At 31.5% G+C, this 14,884-nt stretch overlaps 1 protein-coding gene across 2 annotated transcripts in view; it reads right to left on the reverse strand.

Annotated features, from left to right (window-relative positions):
• Window positions 1–932: 932 nt before the first annotated feature.
• Window positions 933–14,884, reverse strand: part of LOC149230782 (jacalin-related lectin 3-like) — a 30,311-nt gene continuing 16,359 nt past the window's right edge. For both annotated transcript variants that reach the window (XM_089376137.1, XM_089376138.1), the window contains exons 5-7: window positions 7,442–7,636; window positions 6,431–6,664; window positions 933–1,237 (exon numbers count right to left, since the gene is read on the reverse strand). In XM_089376137.1, the coding sequence (XP_089232263.1) occupies window positions 1,217–1,237; window positions 6,431–6,664; window positions 7,442–7,636 (450 nt within the window). In that variant the 3' untranslated portion in view covers window positions 933–1,216. The remainder of the gene's footprint in view (window positions 1,238–6,430; window positions 6,665–7,441; window positions 7,637–14,884) is intronic.

Below are 14,884 nucleotides of genomic sequence, written 5' to 3' on the forward strand. Positions count from 1 at the left end.
TCATCCAGTTCATATATGGTTTTTCACCTAATAAATTTTTATGTTTAATGCTAATGTTATTATACTCATTTTTTAATTCAAATTATTTCAAGAAATACGAAATAAATACAATATTTAACATATATCTCAACTTGAATTAACATTATAAGAAGCGTTAAGGTAGTTAAAGTGAAATTAAAGGCATTCATCCTAACTAAAAAAAATGGTGCATCAATAAAATATTCCTTATACATACAATATCTCAAGATAATGATTTTTCCATACAAAATTGCAATTAATTAAAATCAACAATGCTCAATAGATATAAGGAAAGTATGTCAATTGGGTTTAACTTAGACGGTTGGGTGGAATGATTGTTATCCTCTCCACCTAGTTTTAAATATTGTAAATGACATGTTACGTTCTTGAAAAGAGTAATATATGTGCTCTTAAGCGAGTATATTATGTGGCTTCGAAATGGTATCAACAACCTTAATCTTAACTTTAGGCAAAGAGGTAGGGTTATTTCTTTCCCTAGGTAGTCCCTAATGTCCAAACATTTTGTCAATTTGGTTTAGCTCGAACGGGTGGGAAAAATATTTTTTTAGCCTCCCCCATGAAGGTTCAAATATTATATGTGAAATATTAAGCTTTAGAATATAATAATCTATGTGGTGCTCTTAAATGAGTGTATAATGTGGCATTGGCATTATATCAACATCCTCCCTCTTGCCTTCAATATAAGAGGGAGGTTGATTTTTTCCCCACCCCATCCCTAGTGCCTAAAATTTTACTCTGGAAAAATATATAATAAACGTAATTTTGTAGCAACATCTTCATCTCCATCAAATCACACAAGTCAGTGTATATGATTTCAATATAATCACATCATGATGTCATGGACATCATCATAGAAAATTAAATAATCAATTCAAATAGATATATATATAATATCCTATAAAACAATTTTTTATAATCGTCATATTTAAAATAGACTAATAAATCAAAATGATGATTGTATAACCATTTCCTAATGCCACTCAATGAAACAAGTCAATATAATGTCCAAACCATAAAGTGAACACATAAGAGAAGTAAAATATACAACATGTCAATGATATAATGCAAATAATATATGCATCTACACTAGTATTTGGACTCTCATATTTAGTGAAACCACCACCATCATCATTATCTCAAATTGATCCAACCGTATCATTGTTTTCATTTCCATCTTCTATTCCTCGGATTGGGAAACCTAAAAATAAAACAAAGGGATGATATAAAATGTTAGTATGAAGTGCATTTCAGATAATTAGATTTATCATTGATACATATAATTCCATAGAAATAAATAGCTTTCAACATTGTGTTTATGCCTCGCTAACCCTAGCTAACCAACACATTTTCTATGATAGATTTTATAGATTTTGTGCTTATCTAGCAAGCTCAAATCAATGCTCATTTAATACACGTAAATTTCTGGACAAGGATGAGAAGACATATCATTCACAAAACAAAAATAACCAACATGATACTAGAAGCATGCAAGGAGAATGTAATGATAACAACAATGATCATTGAATTAAAATATAAACTAGTCAACATTCAACAACATTAACGCTTTTGTGGTATAGAAGGATTCATCATATGCATTAACAAGGAGGGTTGCGTAGCAGCAAGTCCCTGCCAATGCAAAAAGTTTCAAACATGCCGAGAGACTTGTACATATATAAACAACCAAAACAATCAATTTTTCAAACACGCTGAGAGGCTTGTACATGATATAGACAACCAATTCCAAAACCAGTAAAATAGGCATCCAGATACAATAACTTCAAGCTCGCCGAGAGATAAGGCCGATAAAAAACCCACGTTCCTGCGTTTAGTACAGATGAGAAGAGGAAGATACTAGTTCATTCAAGTTGATCCTCTAGAAAAGTGAAATTTGTATAATTAATGGTATAAAAGTTGTTAATTTATGGAAACTATGAGCTAAGTTGAAATAATTTTGAAATATACAATGTGTATAAAGTTGGAATTATGGCTCATATTGGAGTATATGCATATTACAAACTTTACTATTTTTTGATATTTTCCCTAATAAAAGGTAAATGGTTGGTTGGGTAATCTAGTAATACATCAATGCCATCGAGTCAATCTTCTTACTACTTGATGTTAGTTGTTCACCCTCAAAAGTCAAATCAACCACCGTGGAGTGTTTCTCATCTTCCAAAGCTGATAATTGGGCTTACTGACTATCAAACTTAGAAATTTTCCTCTTTGGAAAATCACTCACCTATTAACATCATCTTAGCATTCAAAATTATTAAATTTAATTATGTTTTGGGATATGTGCTTAGTATACTTCCATTCTTGACTACAACATGAAACACTCAACATTCTCATGGTTAAATTCTACCACTTTTCCCCTAATTTCGCATTCCCTAATTTTTTTGTTCCTCCTTCCTTGATATTTTTTTCTCTCCTTTTCCAAATTATTTTTCATGACTTAGCTCATATAAAGCCAACATGACAAGAAAGAACTATGTTTTCTCATCTCTAGAGTGTTGCATAATGTCAAAATCCATGAAGAACAACATGCCATTTTTTAAACTTAATTTTGTATGCATTGGGACTTTGAGGCTATTATTTTAGTTTTAATGAAAATTAGTAGGTCAGTGTGTGAAAAAATTATGAAGAAAACCTCGATAAATGTGTTTCCAACACTGAAAAAGGATGTTAACCTTCCTGTTACTAGAAGTTGTTTATTTCCAAAGAAAATATATTTCTCACAGTTGCACTGATTAAGGAGCTACTAGACATGAAGGGAATCAAAATCAAAATAAAAACAAATGCATTTTGACTCTGGGTGGCAATGCCACAAAAATAGGAATAAATTTTGGTGTCCAAAAGCCGAAGAAATATTTCAACCTTGTCTCAAGATTTAAACGTGTTCATCCATGATGAAGAATTCAAGTAAAGTACATAAATTATATTACATTTTAATTTATGGTAATCTCATGGCCATTTTCATTTTAAACGCATGGCCTTGTTGATCATTTCATAGGTTGTTTAATGGTTACAGGTTTGACATGCATTGATGAATGTTTACCAACTCAATTCCCACATTTCCTTTCAATTATTGTGAATATTATGTTTAAAGGGATATGGATTTTTTTGAGAGAGTGTCAAAGGAACATATTCATAAAACTACGCATTTGATATCCTTTTCATTTTACCACTTGATCTCCTACCTAAATTTCTTCTTGCAAATTTCTATGAAGAGTGTGAAGAAAAGGCCTTGCCAAAGTTGCTTCTTTGATTCAAATCACTTTTGAGGTATGAGGTTAGAAAGTGAAATAATGAGCAAAATAACATATAATAGAACTGGACTTCAAAGTTATCTTTGTGTTAAAAAAATTCTACTCTAATAATGTAAATTGCCTTATTGAATAGAATACATTGTTAGCTTATGCTCTTATATTTTGCAAATTGTGGATGTTTATGGACAATTATATCTATTCATAGCCTTTTCTTAAGCTTGTGGGGCTAGAGGTTGTGATCTATAGTTTATTATCCTGCTTATAGTGCAAATTCTTACTTGCCTTATGCATTGTTAACTACTTGATGTAAAGTAGATATTCCCCCAATAAGTTATTATCCATCCTCAAATATTATAAATTTTCCATAACAAACCTATGGTAGTTGTTGGACTATTATTCTTACTCTTTATACATATCTCTCTATTTTACATCAATTCTAACATGAATCTAGTATCCAATCTCAATTATTTATAGGTTATCCTTAGTTTTGAGAGTTTTCCTCAAGTTTAGTGTTGATTGTAGTTCATGGACTATTCTCCTTATTCTCTATAGCTCTACTTTTATTTTATATCAATTGGTTCCTAAAAGTGATTTAAGCTAGCAAAACATAGATAGGATTATATAGGCTAGTATATTTCTAAATAGTTTCATCTTGCATTTGCATACTCAGTTACATTTTATATTGAAGAATAATAATTAGTATGTTTTGAATTGGGCACTTTTTACTTTGGGACATTTTCGCACATCCATCGAAATATAAATATAATGAAGGATGTATTAATTTTAAATGTAACAAATAGGAGCTAAGAAAACTTGAAATTTTGAAATGAAATTTTAAAAAGCTTCCTTAGAGAAAGTCTCTATCATCAAATGATATAGTTCTTCTTGAAACAAAAAACTCTACCGAACATATAGATACACAATTTTATCCATTAGAAACAAAAAATTGATGTGCAAGGGATCAATCTAACTAAGATATTTGACTTAATATCATTTTTTAATACAAAGAGTCACTTTTCCTTGTTATCTCCTATTTTTTCACTTCCACTGTTACCTTTTACAAAAAACACACCCTTTTATTAATTTAGAAAATGATATTTCTACCCTCTAATCCAAAGAGGGCATTATTCTCCTCAATGGCTTTGGTGCTAAAATTGGTAAGGTTTAATTCAATATTATAGCCCATAAAGCCAATATTAATCCTTTACAAAAAACACACCCTTTTATTAATTTAGAAAATGATATTTCTACCCTCTAATCCAAAGAGGGCATTATTCTCCTCAATGGCTTTGGTGCTAAAATTGGTAAGGTTTAATTCAATATTATAGCCCATAAAGCCAATATTAATCCTTTACAAAAAACACACCCTTTTATTAATTTAGAAAATGATATTTCTACCCTCTAATCCAAAGAGGGCATTATTCTCCTCAATGGCTTTGGTGCTAAAATTGGTAAGGTTTAATTCAATATTATAGCCCATAAAGCCAATCTTAATCCTTGATGGATAAAAGATTATGCTAATCTAACCCATAAATTCAATCGATATAAAGTTATTGGTAAATTTTCACATGGCACTAAAATCTAATCACTACCTCCAATGCTAGGACATGTGCAAGGGATCACTCTAACTAAGATATTTGACTTAATATCATTTTTTAATACAAAGTATCACTTTTCCTTGTTACCTCCTATTTTTTCACTTTCATTGTTACCTTTTACAAAAAAACACACCCTTTTATTAATTTAGAAAATGATATTTCTACCCTCTAATCCAAAGAGGGCATTATTCTCCTCAATGGCTTTGGTGCTAAAATTGGTAAGGTTTAATTCAATATTATAGCCCATAAAGCCAATCTTAATCCTTTATGGATAAAATATTATGCTAATCTAACCCATAAATTCAACCGATACAAAGTTATTGGTAAATTTTCATATGGCACTAAAATCTAAGCACTACCTCCAATGCTAGGACATGTGCAAGGGATCACTCTAACTAAGATATTTAACTTAATATCATTTTTTAATACAAAGTATCACTTTTCCTTGTTATCTCCTATTTTTTCACTTTCACTGTTACCTTTTACAAAAAACACACCCTTTTATTAATTTAGAAAATGATATTTCTACCCTCTAATCCAAAGAGGGCATTATTCTCCTCAATGGCTTTGGTGCTAAAATTGGTAAGGTTTAATTCAATATTATAGCCCATAAAGCCAATCTTAATCCTTTATGGATAAAAGATTATGCTAATCTAACCCATAAATTCAATCGATATAAAGTTATTGGAAAATTTTCATATAGCACTAAAATCTAAGCACCACCTCCAATGCTAGGACATGCACTCATGAGGATAACATTGATTTCCATATCCTCTATTCTTTTGTTGAAAAAAAAGTTAATTTTGAGAAATTGAAGATAATTAATGGATCTTTAACCAACATCTCATTATGTTAAATTTAAAAATAAATATGATCATTAATAAAAACTGATATGCAAAATATTGAAAGTTGAAACTAAAACTAAAAAAAAAATTATATACTTACGAAAAATGATATACTGAAAATTTATTTAAATTTTTCATTTAAAAAATAAATGTATTTGAGAATTTATTCCAAAAAAATATAAATCAAAGAAAGAACTCATCTTCCAAACCCTAAAATTGTACGAAGATATACTATAAATCCCTATAACTATTACATATTAAATATAAAACTAAAAGAAGTCATCAGATACTTTTTGTAAAAATAAGTGTGAAATTTTTTAAACTAAATATTATACTTAATTTGATAACAATAATACAAAATACTAGAATATTTATTTTAATAAATTTTGGATTTCTCTAAAATTAATGTAAAAAATTTTGGATAAAAAATCATTCATAAGAAATTTAAAAAATCCAATAACAATTATATAAAAGACTAGAAAACTTACTTCAATAAACTTGGTGTTTCCCATTCAAATTAATCAAACAACCTGATTAATAAAACTAAAAGAAAACAACCTCGGAAAATATCAATTTAAAAAAATCATTTAATAAAAATAAAAAGTTCTTTAAAATCCATACTATATGCATATGACACGTACGTTATTAAAATTTAAAAAACAAAAAACAACAAACAACGTACCTTTGAAATATATACCCCAATGCAATTTAAATACAAACCACTTTGACCATGGAAGCCTACTATCTTCCCTTCTGCCATGGGTAATGAGAAATATGTGCCATCTTCAACTCCGAAAGGACCATATGTCTTCTTCACGTTGCTCTCAAAAGTGCTCTCAAAAGTGAGTGACCTCAGACAAGTGTCGAAACGTCCACTTATTGATGTGATTCTCTCCTTGGGATAATCCAATTCCATCTTACACATAAGAAGAAAAAATAAAAAATCAGTAATCATTGAATAATGGTAAAGTTTAATCCAATTACAAAATACATATCAAAATATCAAAAGTATATCATAATTTATAAATAAATAAATGTTATTTTTTTCATATTAATTTTCATATATTTTTAATTTAATTTAAATTTCATTTATTTACCTAATGCATTTCTTTTCATATAATTAAAAATAAATAAAAACCACCACCACTTTCATATAATTAAATATATTCTAATTTTCTGAATATAACCAATTATATTTATAGATAATAATTTAATAAATATAATTTTTTTTATATTTTTAAATATTTATAATTTGTCTCAATGATTCATTTTAAAAGATTTTGTTTTGATTTTAAATTTTTTAATAATTAAAAGTAATTATTTAAAACTTAACCATTTTAAAAATTTGTGTAACTCAAATCAAAAATAATTTCAAAAATATTTTAAGAACTTTAATATATAAAAAATTGTGTAACTCCAATAAAAAATAATTTCAAAAATATTTCAAGAACTTTAATATATTTAATTTGAAGTTAAGCTTTTGTGATCTATAATAAATGAACCTTAAAAATTATATAAGAGAAATATTTTAGTCAAAAATTTATCTTTTGTGATTTCTACCAAAAAAATTCTACTTAAAACCTTTAAATTTCTTATAAAACACAAATTTTCAAATCACAAACATATTAAAACAAACCAAAAAAATTAAATATAAACTTTAAATTCATTTCATACTCTTAAATACATATAATACCTCCGCATTATTATTTCCTCCTCTTCCTCCATGCTTCGACCAAACAATAGCCCCATTGCTTTCATATCCAATATTGATGGAATTTATCACACTTCCGTAAACTAATTTTATTTGGCGAATGCCGGCATACACCCCATCATCCCAGAAATCTCCACTTTCGCCTCCCCATGGGCCAACTGATATAGCCTTCGGAATCTGAAAAACCAAATTTCAAATAATTAACTTCCTCATTTCCTAAAATAAACGAATAATATCATAATTATAATAAAATTTAATATTATTTTTTTTATTTAGATTTTATATAGAAAATAGCAAATCGTAAATATGATCAATATTTTTTGTAAAACATTTTTTTACTAATAATTAAACTTTTAATAAACATTAAAAAAATATTTTTAACGATATTTATTCTTTTTATAAAATTTATTAGTAAATTTTGATGTTTTTATAATTTGAATATAAAATTAATTTATTAATAATTAAATTTAAAATAAATTTTAAAAATAATAAATATTTTCATATTTAAAATAATTTTATTTGATAAAAATATTAATATTTATAATAATATGATTTGATAAAAATATATTTTTTATTAAATAAAATTTAAAATAACTATTGTGCCTAACTTTTTTCGTGAATAAAATTAAAGCAATTACACTTTAATTAATTTAATTATTTTATTGAGATATATAATTAAAGCAATCAGAATCTCGGTCGAATACCATTATATATTGTGTATCATTATATATAAAATTACTTTTTAATTATTTTTTAAAATAAATATAAATATAACTAAAAATAATAATTAAATTTAAAATATATTTAAATATTAATTTAAATAATAAAAAAATTAACCATAAATAAATAAATGAACAAAATATAATATAATATATATAAACTTGACATGAGTATACAAATAAAAACTTGATATGAGAGGATATTCTCATGCCGATCTTGATTTAATAATTGTAATAAAATATTAAAATAATTAAAAGGAAAAAAAATATATAGATGATGATGGCTGATGTTAGTTTCTCCTCAGTTTGAATTGTTCCAGAAATTCAAACAGCAATGAATCTCACCGAATTAATTCAAAACAGGATTTAACTTAAGTTGCAATTATATTCCTGTGGGTTTGGTAAACTATAAAAGCAGTTGTCTATAACGCGACTTTTTGAAAGCTTTTCTGGCGAGTTTTTCTGGTCGAAATCCGACAGGAATTTATTGGAATCGCAAGTTTGATAGCTAGTTTCTGCACAATGAAAACGTCCCAGGGGTTTTTCAGGGTGCTGAATCCAAATATGCAGTTAAAAAACCATTTTAACTGCAACAAATCAAGATTTAACCTCAATTTCTTCCGCCGGATTCCGTCACCGGAATCTCCAAAAAATCGCATTATAGACAACTCCAACCATAAAATACATCATTTACAGCGTGCCATGAAACCCAATGGAGTGGAGTTTAAATTAGTGTCATCCTTCCAAAATTAGTAGATAGATGCTTTCGATTGAGAATTACCTTAACGTTTACTTCAAAAGGAGGCGGAGTCGGAGGCGCAGAGAGTTTGATTGAAATTGAATCGGTACATTCAATCTGAAATGCATGGGAATTTTTAAAGAAAAGGCATCTTTCGTGGGAACTATTGGGTAGAACTCAGACCATTCAAACGAACAGGTGCAGAGATGGGAATGGCATAAAATCCCATCCAAGCCGAAAGAATGGCGACAGAAAGTTATTCTTATTCCACAAATCTTTGCACGAATATCGTCGCATCTTTCAGGGTTGGGATGGTGTGTTATCACATCCCAACAGACACAATCATAGCTTGGATGGTATAGAATCTCATCTCAACAGACACAATGGCGGTATCAAAGTTAAATTCTTATTCCATAAATCTTCTTTGTGGGCTGCCATAGTTTACCCACGCAACCACCGTGACGAAAGGCACAGGACGTAAGATTGCGGGCGTCACAAAAGAAGCCCAACACAATGTTTAGATGTAAAAAAACTATGCACTGTAGAATTTGAAATATTCTGGGGAATTTTTGGTTTACAAAAATGTTGTAAATATGTAAAGTTTTATTTTGATTTTTCTGGACTCATGACAATGTGTTTACAACCGCACTAACAGTTTGGGCAAACCTTCAAGCACCCATATTTGCATTCACAGTTAACGGCAAAGCTGCACACAACCCTTCTTCCTCCGTAACATCTACAAATGGTGGAAACCAGCGAGCCACACCCTCCTTGCGTGACTGAAGCCACGGCCTATCATCGTCCTCTGTTATGAGGGTATGTATACCCTCCTTGCGTGACTGAAGCCACGGCCTATCATCGTCCTCTGTTATGAGGGTATGTATTGAAGAGAGTCTGTGGGAGGACTCATGTTGGTCAGCGTATCCCACTGCAGCAGAGGGACATAATCTGTGGGAAGCTGTGCAACCCTTGTACACGAACGTTCGTCGACATTCAGAAATAAATTAGACCATATTCTTATTAAAAAAAAACAGGGTCGGAATGCGGTGGTACAGGGAAATATTTTCGTAAAGACCACGTTCTGGTCATGACTCTGCAATAGAGAATTAAGCTAGTTCTTTTAAAGGAAAGTACGCAACCAGAGGAGAGTCCAAGACCCTGAATGTGAGGACTCAGGCCTAAACCCTGTCGCTCCACCTAACAGAATTAAACTCAGAGGGATTACTCGTTTAAATTCTTTAAAGAAAAACATGGTTCGACCCGTTTACGGGTGGACGAGTTTCCAAACCCCAACTGTAATCAAACCCAACAAATATCAACGGAGATAATTCCGGCTAAAAGCACATCAAGAAATAGCGAATAAGTATACTGTCCGGTAACCGAGACGATTTACCAAACCAAACCCTCTGCAGAATAGCGTAACCAGAAGGACATAGAGAAAATAATAGTCGATAAGCCAGCAACGTATGGCAGCGTCGCATAAGTTTAGAAAACGTTCTCTGTGGAACATAACCCATGAAGAGTAACTCAAGATAATACAAAAGCGACCATTTTATTACACGTTAACAAGTTTAAGAGTGTATGTCTTTCCGTGCCAAAATTAAAACACAGAATGGACTTACAGAAGGTAGCTATTACAATTACAGAGTTGGCCAGCGTGGCTCAAAATATCAAAGGTGAAATCCCCTTAAATTTAACAAGCGTCTTAAAAACAAAATAAAAGACATGATTCAGAAATAAATGAGACTATATTCTTATTAGAAAAACAGAGTCAGAATGTGGTGGAACAGGGAAATATTTTCCTAAAGACCAGGTTCTGGTCATGACTCTACAACAGAGAATTAAGCTAGTTCTTAAAAAGGAAAATACGCAACCAGAGGCGAGTACAAGACCCTGAGTGTGAGTGGCCGAAACCCTGTCGCTACACGTTACAGAATTAAACTCAGTGGGATTCCTTGTTTAAATTCTTTAAAGAAATACATGGTTCGACCCCGTTTCCGGGTGGACGAGCTTCCAAACCCCAACTGTAACCAAACCCCAACTGTGATCAAACCCAACAAATATCAACGCAAATAATTCCCGCTAAAAGCACATCGAGAAATAGCGAATAAGTATACACTCTAAATAGGGTTTTTTTGAGTGTCCGGGACTTAATGGCATCCTCAGTTTTCTGATTTGGGCACTGGATGATGAATTTTTTCACAATCAAGTCCTTTAGTGCTAGAGACAACCAAAGTTTTGAAGCAAGAAGGTGGCATCTTTTATGGAGAGGGCATAGTCAGAGGTTTTCTAACCTTCTAGTTCCATCTGAAATAGTTGTTACTTCAACACAAACAACTATTTTCAGTGTTTTCTCAATGTGCACATGAGAGAAGCTCTTTTCAACACTTCATTGTGGATTTGTTGTATGTTTATTTGTTTGGATTTAAGGTGGAGTATAAGGACCTGTTGTGAGAGTGTCATTTTTCTGTTGACATCATGACTTGCTGTAGGGAATCATATTTTTGAGTGACAATTATTTGTAGAAAAATGTTTCTTGGTAGGAGAAATAAGCCACTCTTGTGTCAACAATTTGTGATGTACTCATTTGTTGCTGAAATCAATATAGCAAGCCTAGTCATTGGGGCACGACCCAGAGACGTAGCCCAAGAGTGGTGAACTATGTTATCAAATGTTGGTTTCTTCTATTCATGTTTATCATCTTGAGTTGCATGTGAATTTGTTTCTCTTTTAAGTTCATGTGAAAACTTAACTTTCCATCTTGAAGAGGTTATGAAACTTATTTTACTTTTAAAGACCCATTTTATTAACTTCAAAAGTGTTAGAGGGCGATCGGTTTTTATCAAGGAGTGTTGTTATCCCATTTTTATATCAGTTGGTATCAGAGCGGGTTCTGACTGGATTGAAACTATGGGCAAGAAACTGAAGCGTGAAAGACCAGAAGATTTGGAGGTGATTAATCTATCTCTTCAAATGGAGAATGTCGAGGTAAGGAGATTGCTTGAAATTGCAGAGGAGGATAAAAGGAAAATGTGCCTACATTTGCAGCATGTATTGGATGAACAAACCGGTAGAGTTGCATCCTGATAGCAGCAAATAATCCCTCCAAGATGAAGCCAATTTGTGGGCATGGTTCGTACACAGGATATCGACCCTATGTTGAAAATAATGCTTGGAATTTTTGCAAGCATCTGAAATATTCTCCCTGTGTCAATTGGTAAAATTTGGTTGGCTAGAGTCATGATCCACTTCGTCATCAACATCTGAAAGAGAAAAGATGGGTGATAGGCCAAAGGAGGTAATTAGTGTTTCTAGTTCTACTCCTTCAGCTAATGTTGATAACACACAATTTGAATCCTTTGAAAAGCATACCAAGGGTATTGGTATGAAGCTTTTAAATTAGATGGGTTATGATTGAAGAGGCCTCGGAGTCAATGGACAAGGTATCATTAATCCTATCAGGGTGAAGGAATGACCATGATATGAAGGATTGGGTTATGACCATGGAGAAATTGGAAGGTGCTCTAAAATTGTTGAGGCAAAGAAATCATCAAGTGATTATATGTAACACCATGATGGTAGTGATAATGGAAAATTGTCTCCAAAGAGAGATGTATGTTCCAAGGGCCATGCAAAGTCCAATTCTTCTCATCAAATTCATAGCCCAAAAGATAGGTATAAGAGTCATGGGGATTTCATAAATGTTAGTATAATTTACATAATACTAAGCCAAAATGGTGTTAAATATAGGAGGATAATGGCCACTCAATGCAAGAAAGTCATTAAAATGTGAAGAATAATCCCAAATATCATTTTGTTTACCATACTCAGGCTTCGAGACAATATAATGAGCCACCTATCCAAGGAGGAAGAGAAAACAAAAGAGGAGGATATGGTGGTCGAAGCAGAGGACACAATGGTCAAGGTCATGGTAGAGGTTGAGAGTGAGGAAGATTTATTATTTTAGATGCTACCAAGAGGGCCCCGCGACACCTAGATGCCCACTGAAACACGACCAACTTATGTTCTTATAATATGTGTGGTTTGGGTGAGCACTCATTGGAGGATTTCCCTAAAATTCTGAAAAATATATTAAATAAAAGGGTCGTCAATTTGTTACAATCCTTCTCAAAGAAAGATATTATAAATCCAAAAAACGTCCATGTCTTTACTAGGTCTAGCACGGGTCAAGAAAATACTTCTTGGAATCGTTGAATCCTCTGGAACTATTAAAGGAAGAATAATCATTTGGTCGCCTTGTTGAACTTGTAAATATATTAAAAGATTGCAATGAAGAAAGAAATCAACGCAAAAACATGTGCCATCTTCATAAAGTGGATTTTCAGACGATGACAACCCTCGGGCTAATTTGCAAATAAATGGATATATGATGAAACAAGTCATGGTCAAATTTGGATCTCAAGTAAATATACTTTCAAGAGAAACATGGATTAATTTTGGGAAACCATCACTTCACAAGACTACTAACGATCTTAAATTAGTTTACCAAAGGTTCAATGAGCAAATTGGAACACTATGACAACTTAAGCCATCAATTATGGGAATCTTGACCTTTGTTGACTTCGAATCCATTGACTTAGTCGACGGAATTTTGCCTTATCCAAATTTAGTCCGGAGACCATGGGGTCAAAGGATGAAAGCCACCTTATCTTTAGAAAAAGACATAATTAAACTAAAAGGTAATAATAATAACATAATTATTTGCCTTAACCCTCGCGAAGGAAATCCTTCGGTTGAACCATGGGAAAAAAAATCAGAGACAAGAAGGCTATATCAAGTCCTCCAGGAAGATAAAGGAAATTTGGAGCCTAATGTATTCAGAGAGATATTCATAGACTCCCCACTTTCTATTGGACAAAATTCTGACACCAAGATCTATGAATGTAAAAATCGACAATTATGAATCTAAAGTGAAAGAACGTTAGACAATTGAAGAAATACCAATGAAGAATGTTTGGTCATGTTTCGCCATAAAATCTATGCCCATAATCTAAGAAAGGAAAAGCAAAGGAGTGTCATCATTGTTACAGTTTGATTTAAATGAAGACTCCAATAATATACTTAGATTCAAGGAATGGGCATCTCTTATGAATCATGTTGAGCAAGTGACCAAATATATTGGAGATCAAGGGAGAATGCAAAGCTTGGTTCATACTTTCATTGGTCAAGCAGCTCTTTGGTGGGATACTCATTCGACCCAAATCCAAACGTGGACAATAACAACAACATATTTTATTGAAAGTTTTGGAGGGCATAAGTTATCAATATAAGAAAATATCCCAATATTCCAGCCCGTACAAGATCTCGTTCTTCATATACAAAACTGTGAGTCATAATGGTGAAGAATTAGATATAGGGATGAAAGGGTATTGCCTCATATGTTTCCTAACACTTTGGATAATTTTCCTAATAAAAGGTACAAACTAGAGGAAGCTCGTGATCAATCATTACAAGGGAAAGAACTAAAGATAATTTTATTAAGGACTTTGAATTCTAGACAAAAGAGTAGGAATTGGTCAAGGAAACTCAATATATTAAATAATTTTTGAAGGAAAAATCCCTCAATAAGTGGAAATAAGAAGTAGAAATTCACATCTCATCAAATCCTATATGAAATCATGTATCATTCTTATCAAATGAGAAAATTTCTAGTCATTTGTAGATGGAAGATACTCATACTACTGGTCAAATTTTTTGTTGGAAGAAGGAACATTCCGAAAATCTCAGAAAAATTAAATCAATGTTTAAAGTGGAAAAGAAAGAAAATGAAAACCTTGATCAATTAGACTTTCCACCCACATATCGAGAGGTAAAAGTCAGACATGTCAGAGACTCGACAAGTCAACAGCCCCTGAATAGATGGATGTAGAGATTAAAACAAAGGAAGTTGATATATCAAATGACGACCAACCTAAGCTAGCCCAAATAGGTGACTACTAGTCAGAC

Source organism: Pinus tabuliformis, chromosome J (genome assembly GCF_031772625.1).
Source record: "Pinus tabuliformis cultivar Carrire ecotype Pingquan chromosome J, CPIR1, whole genome shotgun sequence".
Lineage (NCBI taxonomy): Eukaryota > Viridiplantae > Streptophyta > Pinopsida > Pinales > Pinaceae > Pinus > Pinus tabuliformis.